The 21296-nt window shown below is 41.1% G+C and overlaps 1 protein-coding gene across 1 annotated transcript in view; it reads left to right on the forward strand.

Annotated features, from left to right (window-relative positions):
* Positions 1–21296, forward strand: part of DERA (deoxyribose-phosphate aldolase) — a 122793-nt gene that overhangs the window by 47227 nt on the left and 54270 nt on the right. The window contains exon 5 of the mRNA XM_007527618.3: positions 2433–2567. Within this exon, the coding sequence (XP_007527680.1) occupies positions 2433–2567 (135 nt within the window). The remainder of the gene's footprint in view (positions 1–2432; positions 2568–21296) is intronic.

Raw genomic sequence — 21296 nt, forward strand, 5'->3', positions numbered from 1 at the left:
GTTGTTTTCATTTCTGTGATTAATAAGTTTATTATTGCTTGCATACTTTTCTTATCTATGGTTACTTCTGACTGATTTATGGTTTCTTCTGGGCTCTTGTCTTCATTCATTGGGGTAGCAGTTTTATTTGTTTTTAATCTACCCATTTTTTTTTATTTATGTGTTTCTCTCTCTTTTTTTTTTTAATGCTCTGTTGTTCCTCAGTTGTTGTGTTTTGAGCACAAGTAACACTGTACTAAATACCTTTATGACAATTGCACTCACCAACCTCCGGAATTACAGTAGCAACTGAAGTAAGTATTGAAGGAGTTTAATCATTACCAGTTAGCCAAAAAATTTCTCCAGTCCGTGAAAAAATAGTAACCAAATCCCAGTGAAGAAAGAGAAAAGAAAGAGAGGATAGCAAGAATAGACAGTTATGCAAATCTACTATGCAGTGTATATTCTAGGGGTAACAAGAGTGTAAAGGGAACTAGAGCAGAGATACACACATAGAGAGTCCACTCTGGGTCAGATTTCTTCCCCAAAGTAATTCACAAATTCAGAAAGGCAAAGAAGAAAGAAGTGTATGACAAGATAAAAAAAATAATAAAATAAAAAATAAAAAAAAGAGATAGAGAGAGATAAGAGAGAGAAAAGGGAGAAGATAAGAAGAAGGGTTGTAATTAAAGGGCAGTGCGAGGAACTTCCCAAATGTGTATCAGTGAGTTTAAAAAAAAAAAAAAAAAACCTGTTTGGTGGTATGGGGTATCCTGCTAGTAGCTGGTCCCAGGCACTGCTTATGGGGGGGGGGGGGCGGCGGGAAGGATGTATGCTTGAAAATTAAAAGGAAGAAAAAAGAATTTTTTTCCCCTATTCTAATTCTTAACCCAAATTAAGTTATAGACACCTCCTTGGTATGACCGCTATGGCCCCTTATTGGCTGGCCTGCTAAAGGCAGAAAATCCTATTGTTTACACGAGATGTGTCCGGAGCTCAAAGGCTAGCCGCTTCTCCGTCCGCCATCTTCCAGGAAACCCCCCCCTCCAGACTTTTTTAAAGGATTTCTCAAAAATGAAAACTAGCTCCAAATCCTTTGATCCAATGAGAGCTATACTCAAGAAGTCTTTGGATCTGCTCTCAGGGTCGCGGTGGACCCTGGATTCTCCCAAGAGGAAGCCCCCGAGCTAAAGTGCTCTCTCCGGGTCCTCTGCCCGCCGCGCTCTGCAACCCGCGGAGGAGCCGCCTTCCTGGGCGGGCGGAGGACAATGCCCGGCGCACTCGCCTTGCCCGGCGCCCTGGGAATTCTGGAGCCCCGCTAGTCCATGTCACCTTTACTCTAATTCTTAACCCAAATTAAACTGTAATCACTTCTTTGGTGCCCCCCCTTATTGACTGGCCTGCTAAAGGCAGAAAATCCTACCGTTGCCGACGATGCGGTCAGAGCACTCGCTGTCAGCGACTTCTCAGGCCGCCATCTTCCTCCAAAGCCTCATTTTATTTTTTAACTTTATTTGAGAGGACAGAGAAATTTAGAGGGAAGGAGGAAGAGAGAGAGAGACATCTGCAGACTTGCTTCATGATTTGTGAATCTTCCCCCCTGCAAGTGGGGGTTGGGGGCTTGAACCCAGGTCCATGCACATTGTCATGTGTGCATTTAACCAGGTGTGCCACCATTCAGCCCCTCCTTTCTCATTTCTTAATACTTAGTCCTGCTTTTCCCAACCCTGACAAATTGGAAGCATTTCCCTCCTCTGATGCCTTTTTATTTATTTATTTTTCTAGTTGACAAAAGAACTTCTCTTAAAATGTGGTTGCAACAATTAAGAATGTGAATAAGTAAATCATAAATATATTGATAGTTCAACCAAGAATAGGATCCAAAATTAGCTAGTATTTACCAAAACAGGTTTATAGCTACTATTTTCTGTTATAGCTAACCTATTTTCTTAACTGCTGTTATTTAATATACCCTCCTAAGCATCTCTGCAGAAACTTAATTAGAAGTCTTCCACAGGATATAATGCTTCTATTTATCCTAATACCTATATGTGAGATGACACTCTTTTTAAAAATATTCTATTTATTATTGGATAGAGACAGAGAGAAATTGAAAGGGGGAGGAGATAGAGAGGGAGAGCATCAGAGAGACACCTGCAGCCCTACTTCTCCACTTGTGAAGCTTTCCCTCTGCAGGTGGGGACCTGGAGCTTGAACCTGGGTCCTTGTGCACTGTAATGTGTGCACTTAATAAGGTGTGCCACCGCCTGGACCCGCATTCTTTTCCTTTTAAGTTTAACTTTGTAAGTATGCATGAAGTTCTTAAGTACCTTTGATGGCTTTGGTCCAAAGGGTGGATTATTTTTGTTTGAAAGTTTCTGTTGAAATACCAACCAGTTGAAAATTGTCAACCTTCCTCCTTTCTGTCTTTGTTTTTCTTCGCTTTTTCCTAGTGGCTACTGGTTTTCCAGCTGGACAGACCCATTTAAAAACACGACTGGAAGAGATCAGATTGGCTGTGGAAGATGGAGCTACGGAAATTGACGTGGTAATAAACAGGACCTTGGTGCTCACAGGCCAGTGGGAAGGTAGGTGCATAGTTAGTTCTTCCCTGGTGAGCCCAGTGGTGAGCACATCTGGTAAGAGGCAATGTGGTTTAGATGTTGCTGTTCTTGAACGCAAGTCTCTAGGGTAGCAGGTGAATCAGAAAGAAGCCATGGCAAGGTTTGTTCATTCTTTGCCTCTCATATACCTCAGCAGTTGGCTGCCTGCATAGACTTTCTATATCCCTCTAAAGAGTTCAGGTGACAGTGACTTTTATTCAGGTGTTGATTAACTTTCATTTTCTTCCCTGTTTTTTTTTTTATTTCTTTATTGGGGGATTAATGTTTTATAGTCAACAGTAAATACAATAGTTTGTACATACATAACATTTCTCAGTTTTCAACACAACAATACAACCCCCACTAGATCCTCTGTCATCCTTTTTGGACCTGTACTCTCCCCCCACCCACCCCAGAGTCTTTTACTTTGATGCAATATACCAACTGTTTTTTTTTTTGTTTGTTTGTTTTTTTAAATTAACAACACTAACATGTGTGGGTGGCTCCATAGATTTTTCTAGTTTAATTTTTTTTTTTTTTTTTGCCTCTAGGGTTATTTGCTGGGGCTTGGTGCCAACACCATGAATCCACTGCTCCTGGAGGCTATTTTTTTCCCTTTTCTTGCCCTTGTTGTTTTTTTTATCATTGTCATGGTTATTATTACTGTTGTTATTGCTGTCATTGTTGTTGGATAGGACAAAGAGAAATCGAGAGAGGAGGGGAAGACAGAGGGGGAGAGAAAGATAGACACCTGCAGACCCGCCTATGAAGCGACACCCCTGCAGGTGGGGAGCCGGGGGCTCAAACCAGGATCCTTAAGCTGGTCCTTGAGCTTCAGGCCATGTGCACTTAACCCACTGCACTACTGCCCCAACCTCCTTGAGTTATTTTTTAATTAATGAATTAATTATTATTGGGTAGAGGCAGAAATTGAGAGGGAAGAGGAGATAGGGAGAGAGAAATATAGAAACCTCCAGCCCTGTTTCACCACTCATGAAGCTTTCCCCCTGCAGGTGGGGGACCAGGGACTTGAACCTGGGTCCTTGCACACTGTAATGTGTGCATTTAACCAGGTGTGCCACCTCCTGGCTCCTACAGAGTTATTTTTTTCCTGCTGTTTTTGTATTCTGATGTTTATTCTAATGCCCTATGTTAGGCATTTCCAATCATTAAAAATAAAAAAATAAAAGTATTTCAGTTAAGAGTTAAGACTACAGTAATATAAAATGAGTAAGCATAGTATTGTTTTTTTATTATTATTTTTGTGGTCTGGGAAGTTTTACAGTGCTTAGGATTTCAGACTTGCAAACATAAGGTCCAAAGTTCAATCCTGGTATCACATATGTCAGTGTAATGGTCTTGTTCCTTCCCTCTCTCTTCCTCCCTCCCTCCCTCCCTCTCTCTTTCTTTCTCTCTCTTGCTCTCAAGCTAATCAATAAGCCTTAAGGAAAAAAAAAAAAAGGAAGGGGAGGGGGAAGTAGAGGGAGGAGGAGGAGTGCAGCTGGGTGGTGGTGTACCCAGTAGAGCACACATTTGCTATGTGCAAGTACCCAGATTAAAGTCCCTTGCCCTTACCTGGGATAAAATTTCATGAATGATGAAGCAGTACTCTAGGTCTCTCTCTCTCTCTCTCTCTCTGTCTCCTTCTTTGGAACAGTGGAGTCTTTCTTTGTGCAGGCACCTAGCTCCAGTGATAACTCTGGTGGAAAATTAAATTAAATTTTAAAAACAATAAGAAGCAAGACACCAATGGGAGACAGAATAAGATCAGGATTTGAAAAGGAAAGAAAAGGTAGAATGCTGGGAAGTAGCACACCAGGCTAAGTGCACATAGTGCAAAGCTCAGGGATCCCAGTTCGAGCCCCTGGCTCCCCCACCTGCAGGGGGTTGCTTCATAGACAGTGAAGCAGGTCTGCAGGTGTCTATCTTTCTCTCCCCCTCTCTGTCTTCCCCTCCTCTCTCCATTTTTCTCTGTCCTATCTAACAACAACGACATCAATAACAACAATAACTACAACAACAATTAAAAAAACAACAAAAGGGCAACAAAAGGGAAAATAAATAAATGTTAAAAACATATTTTTTCCCTCTTGCATAGCCCTATCTTTAAGGACACTTGATTAAATATCACATTTTTCCCTACATCATGCAGGATTGTTCTGTACTGGGATACACGTTATGTCCCCAGGAACCAGTGAGGTCTCTAAAGTCACTCACCCAAGGCTAACTGGACAGACACCTGTGTTTTTTGACTTTCTCTTTTTAGTTAATGGAGTTTTGTTATGGTTGCTTTTCCTGGTTCTTTGCTGTTGAGTGTTTTGCTGTCAGAGTTTTCAAAGCTAGTTATGCCATGTTGTGCTGCATTCACAGAAATGTCTGTGTTTAGCATTTGGCTGGCGATGGTAATTTAGCTGCATAGAATTTGCAGTTTGTCTCTGGTTTTCTTTCTTTCTTTCTTCTTCTTCTTCTTTTTTTTTTTTTTTTTTTTAAACCAGAGCACTGCTCAGCTCTGGCTTATGGTGGTGCAGGGGATTGAACCTGGCACTCCGGAGCCTCCTGCATAAGAGTCTCTTTGCATAGCCATTATTATGCTGTTGACACCCACCTTGTCTCTAAATAGGCTTTTTTTTTTTGCCTCCAGGGTTTTTGCTGGGACTCTGTGCCTGCACTAGGAATCCACTACTCCTGGAGGCTATTTTCCCCTTTTGTTGCCCTTGTTCTTTTATTTATTTATTTATTTGTTATTGGATAGAGACAGAGAGAAATTGAGAGAGAAGGGGGAGATAGAGAGGAAGAGAGACAGAGACGCCTGCAGACCTGCTTCACCATGTGAAGCGACTCCCCTGCAGGTGGTTCGAACCCGGATCCTAACCGGTCCTTTCACTTTGCGCCATGTGCGCTTGATTCACTGCGTTACTGCCGGACTCCATGCCCTTGTTCTTTATCGTTGTTGTTGTTGTTATTTGTTTCTGCTTTCTGTATCACCTGACACAAGTTACTTATCCCAACTCCTTTCCTCACAGAATCAAGTACATTCCCCAAGTCATGCGTAAGGTCAGAATTGGGAGCAGGTCGCCAGGGAAGAATATAGGTGTCTGCTTAAATGTAAAAATCACGTCAAATTAGTTTCTCACCCCTTTCTCCCCTGCCATCCCATCATCCTATGAAGCACTTACTTTGAACATATTTTTCATTCATCGTATGTCTTAGTTCTCAACTTTATATAATTTAGGGGCCAGGTGATTGAAAGTTGCTTGACTTGATGTATTGATTAATTAGTATAAATCATATTTCCCCTGTTCTTTTCTTCCCCTTCATTTTTATTTTATTGCCACCAGGGTTATTGTTAAGGCTCAGTGCCTACAGGACAGACTCTTTGTCTAAGACTATAGAATAAAAAATAATAATATTTTGAGCTGGAAAGACTTTTAGTTTATTTCTTAGTATCACATTAGAAATATTAATGATTTTCACAATCCTTTAGGATGATAATTGGTCTATGGTTTTGTGTTTATTATTTTTGTAATCTGTGGATATTATTCACATGATATGTACTAGTAATACAGCACTTCCCCCCACTTTCTGTTATACAGACAGAGAAATAAGGATAGAAGGGGAAGTGAGAGGGAGAGACACCTGCAGGACTGTAGGGGACCAGGGACTTGAATCCAGGTTCTCATGAAGGCTAATATGGACTCTCAACTGTTTGTGCCACCAATTGTCCCCCATAGTATTTTTTTTAATATTTATTTATTCCCTTTTGTTGCCCTTGTTGTTTTTTATTGTTGTAGTTATTATTGTTGTTGTTGTTGGATAGGACAGAGAGAAATGGAGAGAGGAGGGAAGACAGAGAGGGGGAGAGAAAGAGACACCTGCTGACATGCTTCAACGCCTGTGAAGCAACTCCCCTGCAGGTGGGGAACCAAGCAGGGGGCTCAAACCGGGATCCTTCCACTGGTCCTTGTGCTTTGCACCACGTGCTTTGCTGCACTACCACCTGGCTCCCCCCCCCCCATAGCATTTCTTATGCTTTGTACTATGTGCACTTAGTGCGCTACCACCCACCCCCCTCACACCCAGTGCGCTACCACCCACCCCCCTCACACCCCCTATAGTATTTCTTTATGTTGATATTGAGGTTGAAGTTTGGATTACAGTCCTTAGATCTTTGGGGGGGAAAAAAATGTTCACCAGAAGGAGTTCATCATTGTATTACTGAGCAGGTTTTGAAAATGAAACGAATTTCTTGCTGTGTAAATATATATATGTGTGTGTATTAATTTATTTTACTATCTTTATTTATTTATTGGATAGAGACAGCCAGAAATAGATAGGGAAAGGGAGATAGAGAGGGATATAGAGAGACATCTGCAACCCTTCACCACGTATAAAGCTTTCCCTCTACAGATGGGGACTGAGGACTCGAACCTGGGTTCTTGAGCATTGTACTATGTGCAATCAATCAGGTTTTAGCCCCATGCTATGAAAATATACAGAGATATACAGAGCTGTTCATTTTTTTTTTCCTTTTTTTTCCCCTCAATTTACCTGATACTTTTGTTAGTCATATAGAAGTGCTGTCAGATTCTACCATGTTCAGAAATCTTCAGTTCCTCAAGCTCAAGACCTAGGTCTGGCTTTTAGAAACCTGTTTCTCACTGAATACCAGTTGAATCTAAAAGTGATATTTTTCTAGTCTGGTGACTTTAGTGAAACTAAACTGGAGATAATATTTGTTTTCTGAATCCCATCCCATGTACTTTTCACCCTCTTCACTTCCTCAGCCCGGAGTGGGTCTTCTGTGTTTGGAAATACATTGTGCTTCATGTTCTGTCAAGAGTTTAAGGGTAAGAGTGAAATACTTGAGCGAAATCCAGGATGTAGATCATTTCATCTTATATAAGTGGATCCTGAAACTACTGAATCTCAGCAACACTTTAATTTTCTGATTTACTTGTTACAGGAACAGAATTTGGAAAAGACTTCTTTTTCTTTTAATAAAATGAAAATATCAGCAAGATCATAGATAAGAGGGGTACAGTTCCCACCACCAGAGCTCCATATCCCATCTTTTCCCTTGAAAGCGTTCCTATTATTTACCCCTCCAGGAGCATGGACCCAGGATCATTATGGGGTGCAGAAGGTGGCTTCTGTAATTGTTTCTGTGGTTGACATGGGTGTTGGTAGGTAGACCCATACCCCCATCCTGTTTCTATCTTTCCTTAGTGGGGCAGGGCTCTGGAGAGGTAGGGTTCCAGGGCACATTGGTGAGGTTGGGAAAAGACATATCTTAAATTAAGTTGCTTTTTTTGTTGTTTGTTTTGAAGAGCTGCTAATCATAATATTTTAGAGAGAAAAGCCATCTCTAAATCTATAGATAATTTTTTGGAGGGGTGAATTGCATGATTTATACTCTATGACTCTTTAAGTGAACAGAAATTCTGGGGATATTTATGGCAGCTGTATGCTTGTATAGTTTTGTTTCTATGCTATTATTCTTCAAAACTTCAGATACTATTGACAAAAGTATGTGTGCTTTATATCATTTGTAGGTTATTTTATTACCTGTGTTTTTGCTCATCTCTGTTTTAGGCTTACAAGATTTTAATTAGCTGCCTTGGTGGTTAAAAACTGTTTTTGAACATTTTATGACTTTTTTAGTTTAAAAGGTTGCTGTACAATTTTATATTAAGTGTTTTACTGTACATATAATTATCTTAAGAGTTATTTTCAGGCCATTCTTGTGCAGTGTTGAACATCTTTCCAGTACTCAAAAAATAATTGCTTAGATATGTTCATTAACAATTATTCCGAAGTGCCTTTGAATAGCATAAAATATAAAAGAAAATCTACTTTATGATTTTTATAGGAAACATAGTCTTTAAACACTTGGATTATTAGTTAAATCATGATTTCTATGCATGAAGGCTTTGCTGAGTTTTTTCTACCTGTAGCAGTGCTTTTCCAGAAATCTTAACTCCCATCAGTGTCAAGACAAATGATGTATTCTCTTTCTAGATAGACTCTGTAGACAGATAATTAAAAAAAATTATTATCTTTATTTATTGGATAGAGACAGTCAGAAATTGAGAGGGTAGGGGGAGATAGAAAGGGAGATAGAAAGAGAGACACCTGCAGCCCTGCTTCACCACTTACAAAGCTTTCCCCCTGCAGATGGGGAGCAGAGGCTTGAACCTGGGTCCTTACGCATTGTAACATGTGTACCCAACCTGGTGCGCCACCACCTGGCCCCATAGACAAGATAATTTTGAAAAGAGAAGGGCTAAATGCTGCTGACGAGAATTCCTGCTGAAACTGATGGCTGAGAGTAAACCAGTTGTCTACCTGTTTGGGATGCTGTTTAAGACTTGTTGTCCAGTGGGCCAGAAAAATAGCTCATGTGCCTTGTTTTGTACACACAGTCTGGATTTGAGCCACATTCATGAGAAGCTCTGATGCTATGATGCCACTCCCTCCCATATAAATATATCTCAATGAATGAAAATGTGACCCTACATGGTGAAAGTATACATACATGAGGCCTCAACTCTGTAACACTGATAATAATAACAATTTATAAGTACATAAAGCATGGGGGCCCAGGGACTGAGGGATAAATTACTCAGTCGAGTACATACCTTACCATGTCTGAGGTCCTAGATTCAATCCCATGTACCAAATAGGAGCACCATAGATAGCATCAGGGAAGTTGTATGAATGCAGTGGTGCATTGATGTTTCTCCCTCTTTCTCTTCTTATCTCTTTGCCTTTCTTAAGGGAAAAAAGAAGAAGAGGAAGAAGAAGAAATTGAGGGCAAGGCAGTGATGCATCTGGTAGAGCACACATGCTACAGTGTGCAAGGACCTACTTCAAGGCCTTAGTCTCCACCCCATCAGTGGTGAAGCAGGGCTGCAGGTGTCTCTTCTGTCTCCCCCTCCCTTCTCAGTTCCTCTCTGTCTCAATCCAAAAAAAAAAAAAAAAAAAAAGGTATAACATGAAATCTTTTGAAAAGATTTCTAATTTAAAAAGAATAGATATTTGGGTAGAGGTGATTGGGCAGTGGAGCACTGGGTTAAGAACACAGTATGAAGTGCAAGGATCCTGGTTGAAGCCCCTGGCTCCCCACCTTTGGGGCGGGTCGCTACACAAGAAGTGAAGCAGATCTGCAGGTGTCTGTCTTTCTCTCCCCCTCTCTGTCTTCCCTTCCCCATTCCTCAATTTCTCTCTATCCTATTGAAAAAATGGCCACAGGAGCAGTGGATTTGTAGTGCAGGCACCGAGCCCCAGTAATAACCCTGGAGACAAAATAATAATAATAATATTGGGTAGAGGGAGCATGCTCAGTGGTATAGTTTTATAATGCATGAAACCTTGGGTTTATTCCCTGACACTGTTTATACAAATAAAGAAACAAATGCAAATTAAATGGATATTAAACATGCTACCTGACCCCCCACACTCCTTAGATCACCATTCTATCTATACTATCTATACTGAGGTTCTTCTCGAGTGGCTCACTTCTCTGATTCCTGTCAGCAAGGACCTCCCCCACCCCCAGCAGAGCTGTGCTTATTTTTTTCAGCTGGGATGTGACCTCCATTTCTCCTCATCAACATGGCAGGATCAGGAGGGATGTCAGGGGACAGGTAGGAGACAGCCCCTCTGCTGGCTCCAACACTGTATTGATTAAGCATCTGCGATGTAATACATCCTGGGTTTCTAGTACACCCACTTTCACTAGTCCTGAAAACCTCATTATAAGTCAAAACATTTATTATCAGGTTTTTAATGTGACATCACTCTGCCAGCCACTTCCCTGGTGTATGTGTTTTTGTTAAATTTTGCATTATTCTAACTAATTTGCAGTCGTGGTGTTTGAGTTTCATTTTCATTTGTCAGTCATCTTTTATAATAAATAGCCTTCCAAATTATTATTTTTCTGGTACCTGCAAATGCAGGCATTGTTCTTTCTTCTTTTTCTTCTTCTTTTTTTAATGGGGGAATTTTCAGTTTCCGTAATGTGGAGTTTTGAACAGTGAGTGTGTGTTAGATATCTGTATGTAGCAGAAAAATTAATACAGACCTATAGGGAATACAGCCATGATGTATGCAGATTTAACCATCAGGACATTTACTGAAATGTTGTTTATAATAGCAAAATAAATCTGAAACCTTAAATACCCAACAATAGAAAAATGATTGAATAAGTGATTTATGACTGTGTAGTCAACAATTGTACAGTCATTAAAAACAGAAATATATAAATTTGGACAGATGTCTCTGATGTATTGAGCAAGAGACGGAGGTATCCAAGTAATATGTGCCATTTATAATTACACTTTTGTTTGATCCATGACTGGAAATACTTTTCTAGTATGTTTTCTAAAAGCAGGGAGGTTCTTGGCTCAAGTCACAAGAAACTCTCAAAATAAAGAAATCAATGTTGATATCATACTGCCATTAACTCCACAGACTTTGTTCAGCTTTTTTTTTTTTTTTTTTTTTTTTAATAAAAAGGAAACACTGACAAAAACCACCAGAAAGAACTCCTTATCCCTCCACTCCCCTGATAGCTTTCCTATTCTTTATCCTTCTAGGAGTATGGACCCATGGTCATTATGGGGTGCAGAAGGTAAAAGGTCTGGCTTGTGTAACCACTTCCCCACTGAACATGGGTGTCTCTCTCTTTCCCTAGTGAGGTGGGGTTCTGGGGAAGCGGGGCTCCAGGACACATTGGTAGGGTCATCTGACCAGGGAAGTTCGGTTGGTATCATCTTAGCATCTGGAACCTGGTGGCTGAAAAAAGAGTTAGCATATAAAGCCAAACAAATTGTTGACTAATCATGAACCTAAAGGCTGGAATAATGCAGATGAAGATTTGGGGGTGTCTCTGTTTTGAAGATAGCCAGTAGGCCTATTTTAGTTATATTCCAAAGGGCCCATGACTATACTAGTTTTTTGGTTTTTTTTTTTCTTTATTCTCATTTGTTGTTCCTGCATTTCTGATTACAATTTTTTCAAATTCTTTACTCACTCCTGTTATTATTTCCTTAGCTAATGTTTGGATGTTGAACTCGTTATTTTGTGCTTCGCCCTCTGGAGGACTTTTAGCTGGACTCTTGTCCTGGTTCGATTCTCCCATATTTTTTCTTGTTGTTTTAACCATTTTATATATTATGTTATGAGTTCCCTTTATCAGTACTTTTCAAATTATTGATCACTATTGCCTGGATTGACTTGTGTCTAAGTAAGTTAATTAAAGGGTTCACAGTGGTGGAAGTTAACAGTTATTTCAATCCCTGAGTTGGAGCTCAGTGGTTTAAAAGCCTCTTTCTTTTTTTTTTTTTTCCTTCCCTGTAGGCTATGGGAGCCTGAGGGCTTTTAAACTTTCAATAGGCTTCTTAGCTTAATCACTGACTCCTGACCAAGAGATAAAGCAGGGTGTGGCAGAGATAATCCAGTGGTTATGCAAAGAGACTTTCACAGCCCCTCAGCTATGCCACCGAGGTATAGGTTTTCTGAGTTTCCTGGTTAGATCTCTGTCCCCTGGTGTCCCTTCCTGTCGCTGCTCCAGATTCTGAGGGTAGTAGCAATGAAGACTCAGAGTTGCACTTGGTGAGTCTCTGGGGAGCCCTCTCCTCCCTTAAGCTGTCCCCTTGTTGGTGGAGCAGACTGGAGGTGGTGTCTCAACAGATAAACTGCTGAACTGTTAGCAGTCACTTAATCTCTCCTTAGGCCCCTCTCTCCTCTCTGTCACCAGCCACACGAGTTTGTACTCACGGGTGATTTACTGGGTTCCTGTGGTCATTCTAGTCCTGTCTTGTTTCGGTCCCGGGTGGTCTCCTTTGGTACTCCTAGTTGATCCGGGAGAGGAGAGGAGGGGAGGGGAGGGGAGGGGAGGGGAGGGGAGGAAAGAAAGCGATCTGCCGCTTGTAGCTCCGCCTCCGTTTTTTTTTTCCTTAGCCTGACATCTGATATGCAGGTGAATCCAAGTTATTGTCTGGGGAGATGATGACATGGCTGGAAAAAGGACCAGAAAGCTGGATCTGGGAAGAGAGTAGCTCCCAAATAAGGGAAAGGTGTATAAATATTGTGGACTGTAAATCCCATCGATTTGATCTGATCTGGGGCCTGCAAAAGCTGAATAAGGGCAAGAGACTGGCACACTCTCTTTAGTCACTATCAGGCCACCCCATTGGCTGGGGTCCTAGTTGGGAAAGTCCTGAGATTCCCAAACAGACATGATGAGCCTAGACCTCGAATAGATCCCTCTCTCCACTGTTATTGGTCATCTCTATCAGGAACAACACGATAGACCCCTTTGTAGGCCCCCATAGGACCTTGCCCTCAATGTGGATCAACAATGACAGAGAATGTTCCATGCTCTGAAAGGAGGCTGGAAAACATACTCTATCTTCCACCTGAGGAAGAGGGGTCCTGAAATTGGGGCAGCTTGTTCAGCTTTTGCAGGTGATGTCAGCAATGCTCTTTATCAGGACACACTGCTATAGATCTCTTTCATCTTCTTGATTCTGAACTAGTCTGCAATCTGTCCCTGCCACTGATGGATAGAGACCTTTTACTTTTTAAAATGTCAGCATGTCATTTGGGTTTCTTTGATGATTCTTCTCATGATGAGATTCAGTGTATGTCTTTCTGGTAAGAGTGCCACTGAAGTTTTGTTCTGTTCTTTTCAGTGCATTATTTCAGCAGTCACAGGATGCTGACTTATCACATTATTGAGGATTGATTTCTTTTAATTGGGTTCAGTTAAATTTCTTTTAATTGAGTTTTAAATGGTTTTTGCCAAGCTTCTCCACTCTTAACATTGAAAAGTGGTGAAAAGGGGCCAGGTGGTGGCATACCTGGTAGAACACACACATTACCATACACAAGGGCCCAGGTTTAAGCCCTGAGTCCCCACCCGCAAGGGAAACACTTCACAAGTGGTGAAGCAGGACTGGTAGCATCTCTCTCTCTTCCCCCTCTCTGTCTACCTCTGCCCTTTCGACTTCTGTCTCTATCTAAAAAAAAAAAAGAAAGAAAGAAAAAGAAAAGGAAGAATAAATAAATAAAAAGAAACAAATTTGGGCCTGGTGGTGTCACACCTGGTTGAGCGCACATATCACGGTGCACAAGGACCCGGGTTTGAGCCCTTGGTCCCTACCTGCAGGGGTGGGAAGCTTTGCGTGTGGTGAAGCAGGGCTGCAGGTGTCTCTCTCTGTCTCTCTCTCTCTCTTCCTCTTGGATTTCCAGCTGTCTCTATGCAATAAATAAGTAATAAAAATTTTTTTAAAAAAGAAACAAATTGTATTTTAGTAAGTAGTGTATATGTACATGGAAATATTTTGGACTATATTAATGTCTACTTTCTCATTAATTTTTATTTTTTATTCTTTTTTTTTAACTTTTTTATTTATTTATTTTTATTTTACCATAGCACTGCTCAGCTGTGGCTTATGGTTGTACAGGGGATTGAACCTGGGACTTTGAAGCCTCAGGCATGAGAGTCTCTTTGCATAACCATTATGCTATATATCCCTGCCCTCATTAATTTTGATTGAGTCCTTTCATCACTAATTGACAGTTCTTCGCTGGTTGTTCTGATAATTGACAATGATGATTTTTTCAGTTCATTTTTTTTTTCTGTTATAGATTTTATACTTGTTAGCTTAGCATTACCTTTTCTCATTTTCCTGTCTTCTCTTTGTAGGAACTCATGGATTCTTATTTGTACCATTGTTTGGATTCTATTCTACCATTGTTTATTTGATACTCAGTACTGAGTAATGCCAGCTGCTCCCAATAGGGTCTTTTTTGCTTTTGACATGTCCCTACTTCAAAAGAGAACTTCTTCTTCTTTGAGAACTTCCTTACCTTTGTATAAAGGATATTTCAACTTGCCTTCAACTTTTTTCTGCCCTTGACCTGAAATCAGCCCATCTTCCCAAGGACCTCTTCTTCCTGTTATTGAAGCATGGCATTTAAAAACCAAGGTCTGAGTGACAGGTGTGCTTCTTCCTTCTGGGGTGTTGTTGTCTCTAGGCAAAAGAAACAGTTATTCTCAGAGGACAGAACTAAGAAATGTGGGGGGGAGGAGGCTGGGCAGTGGTGCAGCAGGTTAGATGCACATGGCACGAAGAGCAAGGACCAGAAATAAGGATCCTGGTTCAAGCCCCCGGCTACCCACCTGCAGAAGAGTCGCTTCACAGGCAGTGAAGCATGTCTGCAAGTGTCTGTCTTTCTCTCGCCCTCTCTATCTTCCCCTCCTCTCTCAATTTCTCTCTGACCTATCCAACAGCAGTAATGGCAACAACAACAATAATAACAACAACAACAATAAACAACAAAGGTAACAAAAAAGAAAAAATAGCCTCCATGAGCAGTGGATTCATAGTGCAGGCACCGAGCCCCAGTGATAACCCTGGAGGCAAAAATAAAGAAATAAAGAAATGTGTGAATGCTTATCTACACACACGCACAAACACACACATGCACACACACATACACAGAGAGAGAGAGTAGAGATGCACATGCTTTGATCTCTTTTCCCATCTATTAAAACCCATGAATTCCAGTGATTACTTCCACCACAGTCAGCAGCCCGTGATTTATTCTTGCTCTCTCTTCTTTTCTATATTTTTGCTCATCTTGTCAGTGAGAAATCTTACTCTCATCATCCTCAGTTGTGGCACCTATTTGATCACTTTCCTCATATATAATAATTTCTTAACCATATGAATTATCTCCCACGTACTCATGCTGTCCATACACCCCCTAGTTCTCCAGAATTCCCAGTTTTCAGTGATAAACATCTCCCTTGATTTTGCTGACCCTGTAAGTACCAAGAGTTTTCCTGCCATGGTGACATGCCTGTCCCCAGACTTCCTCTACCTCCTCTCTGGCTGAGAGGTCCCATTAATACAGTTCAGAGTTGTCTTTCAGAAGCAACCTTTTTTTTTTCCTCTATAAAAAGGAAACACTGACAAAACCATAGGATAAACGGGGTACAACTCCACACAGTTTTCACCACCAGAACTCCGTATCCCATCCCCTTCCTTGATAACTTTCCTATTCTTTAACCCTCTCGGAGTATGGACCCAAGGTCATTGTGGGATGCAGAAGGTGGAAGATCTGGCTTCTGTAATTGCTTTCCCACTGAACATGGGTGTTGACAGGTCGATCCATACTCCCAGCCTGCCTCTCTCTTTCCCTAATGGGGTGGGGTTCTGGGGAATCGGAGCTCCAGGACATATTGGTGGGGTTGTCTGTCCAGGGAAGTCTGATTGGCATCATCTTAGCATCTGGAACCTGGTGGATGGAAAGAAATGTAACATAAAAAGCCAAATAAGTTGTTGACTAATCATGAACCCAAAGGCTGGAACAGTGCAGATGAAAAGTTGGGGGAGTCTCCATTTTGTAGATAGTTAGTAGGCATATTTTAGTTATATTCCAAAGGGCCTGTGGCTATACTAGGTTTTTTTTTTCCCCTGAGCCAGAAATCTGATATGCAGGTGGAGAAGCAATCTTAATCTCTTTGAGAATCCTCCTGCACTGCTGGTGGGAATGTAAATTGATCCAACCTCTGTGGAGAACTCTCAGAAGGCTAGAAATGGACCTACCCTATGATCCTGCAATTCCTCTCCTGAGGATATATCCTAAGGAACTCAACACACCCATCCAAAAAGATCTGTGTACACGTTTTTAGCAGCACAATTTGTAATAGCCAAAACCTGGAAGCAACCCAGGTGTCCAACAACAGATGAGTGGCTGAGTAAGTTGTGGTTTATATACACAATGGAATACTACTCAGCTATAAAAAATGGTGACATCACTGTTTTCAGCCCATCTTGGATGGACCTTGAAAAATTCATGTTAAGCGAAATAAGTCAGAAACAGAAGGATGAATATGGGATGATCTCACTCTCAGGCAGAAGTTGAAAAACAAGATCAGAAGAGAAAACATAAGTAGAACCTGAACTGGAATTGGCATGTTGCACCAAAGGGTGGGTAGGGAGGAGAATGCAGGTCCAAAAAGGATGACAGAGGACCTAGTGTGGGTTGTATTGTTTTATAGAAAACTGGGAAATGTTATGCATGTACAAACTATTGTATTTACTGTCAAATGTAAAGCATTAATTCCCCAGTAAAGAAATTAAAAATTTAAATTAAAAAGAAAGAAGCTCTTTGAGGGAGTCAGGTGGTAGCTCAGTGGGTTAACTGCACATGGCACAAAGCGTAAGGACCTGGCGTAAGGTTCCCAGTTCAAGCCCCTGGCTCCCCACCTGCAGGGGGTCGCTTCACAAGCGGTGAAGCAGGTCTGCAGGTGTCTTATCTTTCTCTCCCCCTCTCTGTCTTCCCCTCCTCTCTCCATTTCTCTCTGTCCTATCCAACAACAAGGACATCAATAACAACTACAATAATAAAATAGCAAGGGCAACAAAAGGGAATAAATAAATAATTATTTTTAAAAAAGCTCTTTGACCCTAGTGATAATAGCTTACCCCTCTAGAGTCAAACGAAGTTTATTTTTATTTTTTTACATTGCATATTGTCAAAGGAATCTAAGAAGAAAAATGATTAAGTGCCTTCATAATCGTTTGAGTAGTTACTTTTACATTTTTGGACAGAATTTGACATGTGTTTGAACTGTATTTTTTTTTCCTTATTTTACCAGAGCACTGCTCAGCTGTGGCTTATGGTGGTGTAGGGGACTGAACCTAGGACTTTGGAGTCTCAGGCATGAGAGTCTCTTTACAAAACAATTATACTATCTACCCCCACCCTGTTTTTTCTTTTTCTTTTTCTTTTCCCTCCACCACTTCCTCCTTTTTTAGAGAGGGACAAAGAATTAGATATAAACAAATTACAGAACAGAGCTTTCCTTCAGTAGAGTCACATACATGGTCACGTAGAAGTAAGCTGTTTCGTCAAACTCAAGTTTTTCTTCCCTTCCTCCCTCCTTCCACTAGAGTATTGCAGTGCTCTTGACTTAATGGTGTGGTGTCGCTGGGACCTTTGATGCCTTAAGCATGAAAGACTTTTTTGCATAGCCACTATGCTATCACTCCAGCCTGTGTTTGAACTGTAAAAACAAAGCTCTTCTATTTAATCTTGAGAAAAGAGGGGCTTGAAAAATGTCTTCCAACTCCCAGTGGGGGAGAAGTGATAACAGGAAAAGGATAAGAGAGGGCTCTTAACTCTAGCTCCATCAGGACCCAGAGAGGAAGAAAAAGGGAGGGACATTTGGATGTAATAATAGGGTTACATGTGGCTTAGATGGGGAAGGGAGAACTGAACCTGGAAGCATAAGAGGGTGATTATTTACAAATATACACAGATAGTTGTAGAGGTAGTACAACAACCCATGTCTGCAACCTTAGAACTGTGGTGGTTTGCAATCAAGGGGTTGGGGATTCAGAACTCCTGTGGGTGGTAGGAACGGTATGGGATTATACCCCTGTTGACATATAATTTTGTAAATCAGTATTAAATCACTAGTAACATTAAAAAAAAAAAGTAAGTCTTCCAGATGCCAGAACTAGTTAACAGGCAAGCTTTAAAGTTCCAGTTTCAACATGTATGCCATACTATAACACATCACCCACTTATGATCTCATCCAGAAGACTAATCGGGCATTTTATACATTGTTGTTGGCATATAAAAATCAGACAAAAGTGGGAGTCGGGCTGTAGCGCAGTGGGTTAAGCTCAGGTGGCGCAAAGCACAAGGACTGGCATAAGGATCCCGGTTCGAACCCCGGCTCCCCACCTGCAGGGGAGTCGCTTCACAGGCGGTGAAGCAGGTCTGCAGGTGTCTATCTTTCTCTCCCCCTCTCTGTCTTCCCCTCCTCTCTCCGTTTCTCTCTGTCCTATCCAACAATGACGACAACAACAATAATAATAACTACAACAATAAAACAAGGGCAACAAAAGGGAATAAATAAATAAAATAAATTAAAAAAAATCAGACAAAAGTAAGCACTTTATGTTTCTGCGAAGTTAATCATTTGAAGCAGATGGGAGCTGACATTTCTTTAGGATCTAGGTTTTGATGGTTACTCTTCATTCCCCAATGTAGTTCCTGGGGAAAACACTGGAGGTATCATGTCTGTGTGTGCGCGTGCGCGTGTGTTCATGCACTACGATGGATACAAAAAAGTTTGAAGAAATCAAGTTTGAAGAAATCAAGTTTGAAGAAATCAATATTCGATATCTGAAGACATGAGTTCTGATCTGTATTCTTTTTTTTAAACAGTTTTTTAAATTTTTTTATTTATTATTATCTTTATTGGATAGAGACAGCCAGAAATCAAGAGGGAGGGGGTGGTAGGGAAAGAGATAGAGAGACACCTGCAGCCCTGCTTCACCACTCATAAAGCTTTCCCCTGCAGGTGGGGACAGGGGGCTTGAACCCGGGTCCTTGTGCATTGTAATGCATGCTCCAACAGGTGTGCCACCACCCGGCCCCTTTTTGATCTGTATTCTATCACTGACTAGTGATAGCACTTTTAAGCAAGTTATTTCAATTTCCCACATTTCACTTTTCACATCTGAAACGTGGAGGTAACTGCCAGCTGCCGCATGAGGGATGTTTAAAGAATGTACAGAAAACACTTTGCTCATTTTTCAAGGAAGATGCTTTGAAAACTTAAGGGATTTCTCTGTCTTTTCAGCAATTATTCCCCCAGGAAGAATTTTGTGGAAAAAGGATTCCTTGAACTTTATTATCCCACTTGTAATTTTCTCCACATATAGATCAGTAGTTCACTAGTGATTATATAAATCCACAGCCTACTGCTGTTTTTTCCTACTAATATTGGGAAAATATAATCATTAGTTTCCCCCTCATTTTCTTCCTATTATTTTGAAAGGGAATGACAGTTGGTCTGTTGAAAGACATTATGATTTGAGATTGAGCTACATTTCAGTCGTCAAATCACATTGATTTGCATGTATCTTCTAGGTTTTTTTCTTTATGGGGGGATTAGTGGTTTACAGTCAACAATAAAATACAGTAGTTTGTACATGTGTAACATTTCTCAGTTTTCTTTTATTTATTTTATTTATATTTATTCCTTTTCGTTGCCCTTTATTTATTGTTGTAGTTTTATTGTTGTTGTCGTTGTTGGACAGGACAGAGAGAAACAGAGGAGGGGAAGACAGAGGGGGAGAGAAAGATAAACACCTTACAGACCTGCTTCACTGCCTGTGAAGCGACCCCCCCCCAGAAGGGGGGGAGCTGGGGGCTTAAACTGAGATTCTTACACTGGTCCTTGTGCTTTGCTTAACCCCCTGTGCTACTTCCCGACTCCCCATTTCTCAGTTTTCCACATAATAGTTCAACCCCTTCTGGGTCCTCCTCTGCCATCATGTTCCAGGACCTGACCCCTCCTATCATCTAGTTTCTGAGATGTCTGTCCTTGTATGCATTATTCATTACCAACTTCCATAGAACTATCTAGACACTAATAACACAGTTTGTGTGGCTTCCACAGCTACTGTCCTTGTGACGTTTTCTTAGATGTAAGCCCTGTGCTTTCCAAATTATGCTTTCCTAAGTACAGGGCTTTGTTTTTTTAAAGTTATCTTTGTGTTTCTGTGTATGTTTATATATAAGGATAAGTTTGGGGGTGGGGGAGATAGCATAATGGTTATGTAAACAAAGTCTCATGCCTGAGGCTCCAAAGTCCCAGGTTCAATCCCTGCACCACCATAAGCCAGAGCTGAGCAGTGCTCTGGTGTTTCTCTGTGTCTCTCTTTCTGACTCTCTCAAAAATAAAATAAAATATTAAAAAAAAAAGAAATTTGGAAAACTAGTGCCGAATGGTTCCATGCTTACCAGATATCTATCTTTATCCTAGCTACATGCATTGCTTTACTTCATCTTCACATTAGCATGTGAGCAGACGTAGCTTCTCTGCATAATTAGAGGAGATAAATGCATTCAGGGTGGTGTGGCCTGTAGGCTGCAAAATTAGACTTAGGGAAATTGAGTCATTCCAACCAGTTTCTTTAACTAGCAAGTAGCTCTGAAGGAGGACAGGGCACCAGGTTTGTTTATTGTTGCCACCAGCGTTATCACTGGGACTCAGTGCTAGCACTGTGAGTCCACCACTCATGGTGGTCATTTTTCCTTATTTTTTTTTTCTATTTTATTTGATAGGACAGAGAGAAATTGGGGAGGGGGGAGAGGAGATAAGAGAGGGAGAGAGCACCTGTAGGCCTGCTTCCCCACTGGTGGTTACCCTGCAGGTAGGAAGCAGGGGCTTGAACCCAGGCCCTTGTGCACTCAACTGGGTGTGCCAGTTCCCAGCCCCCACCAGGTTTGTTTGTTTGTTTCAAAGAGAGTGTGATGTGATAACCCCCACCCCAAATACACACACACTGTGTTTTTGTTGTTCCAGTGTGTGTGTGGGTGTGAGTGTTTATTTGTTTTTGGAGCCAGGCCCTTAAACATCCATAATTTTGGTGCTCCTGGGCTACTTTTTTTTTCAAAGTTGACTTCCTATTTTTTTAATTGTCTTTATTTATTGGGTAGAGATAGCTAGAAGTTAAAAGGGTAGGGGAGATAGAGAGAAAGAGAAACACCTGCAGTACTACCTCACCACTTGCAAAGTTTTCCCCCCTGCAGGTGGGGATCGGGGAGCTCGAACCAGGGTCCTTGAGTACTGTAACGTGCACTTAACCAGGTGTGCCACTACCCGGCCCCTC

The sequence above is a fragment of the Erinaceus europaeus genome, chromosome 7, assembly GCF_950295315.1.
Source record: "Erinaceus europaeus chromosome 7, mEriEur2.1, whole genome shotgun sequence".
Lineage (NCBI taxonomy): Eukaryota > Metazoa > Chordata > Mammalia > Eulipotyphla > Erinaceidae > Erinaceus > Erinaceus europaeus.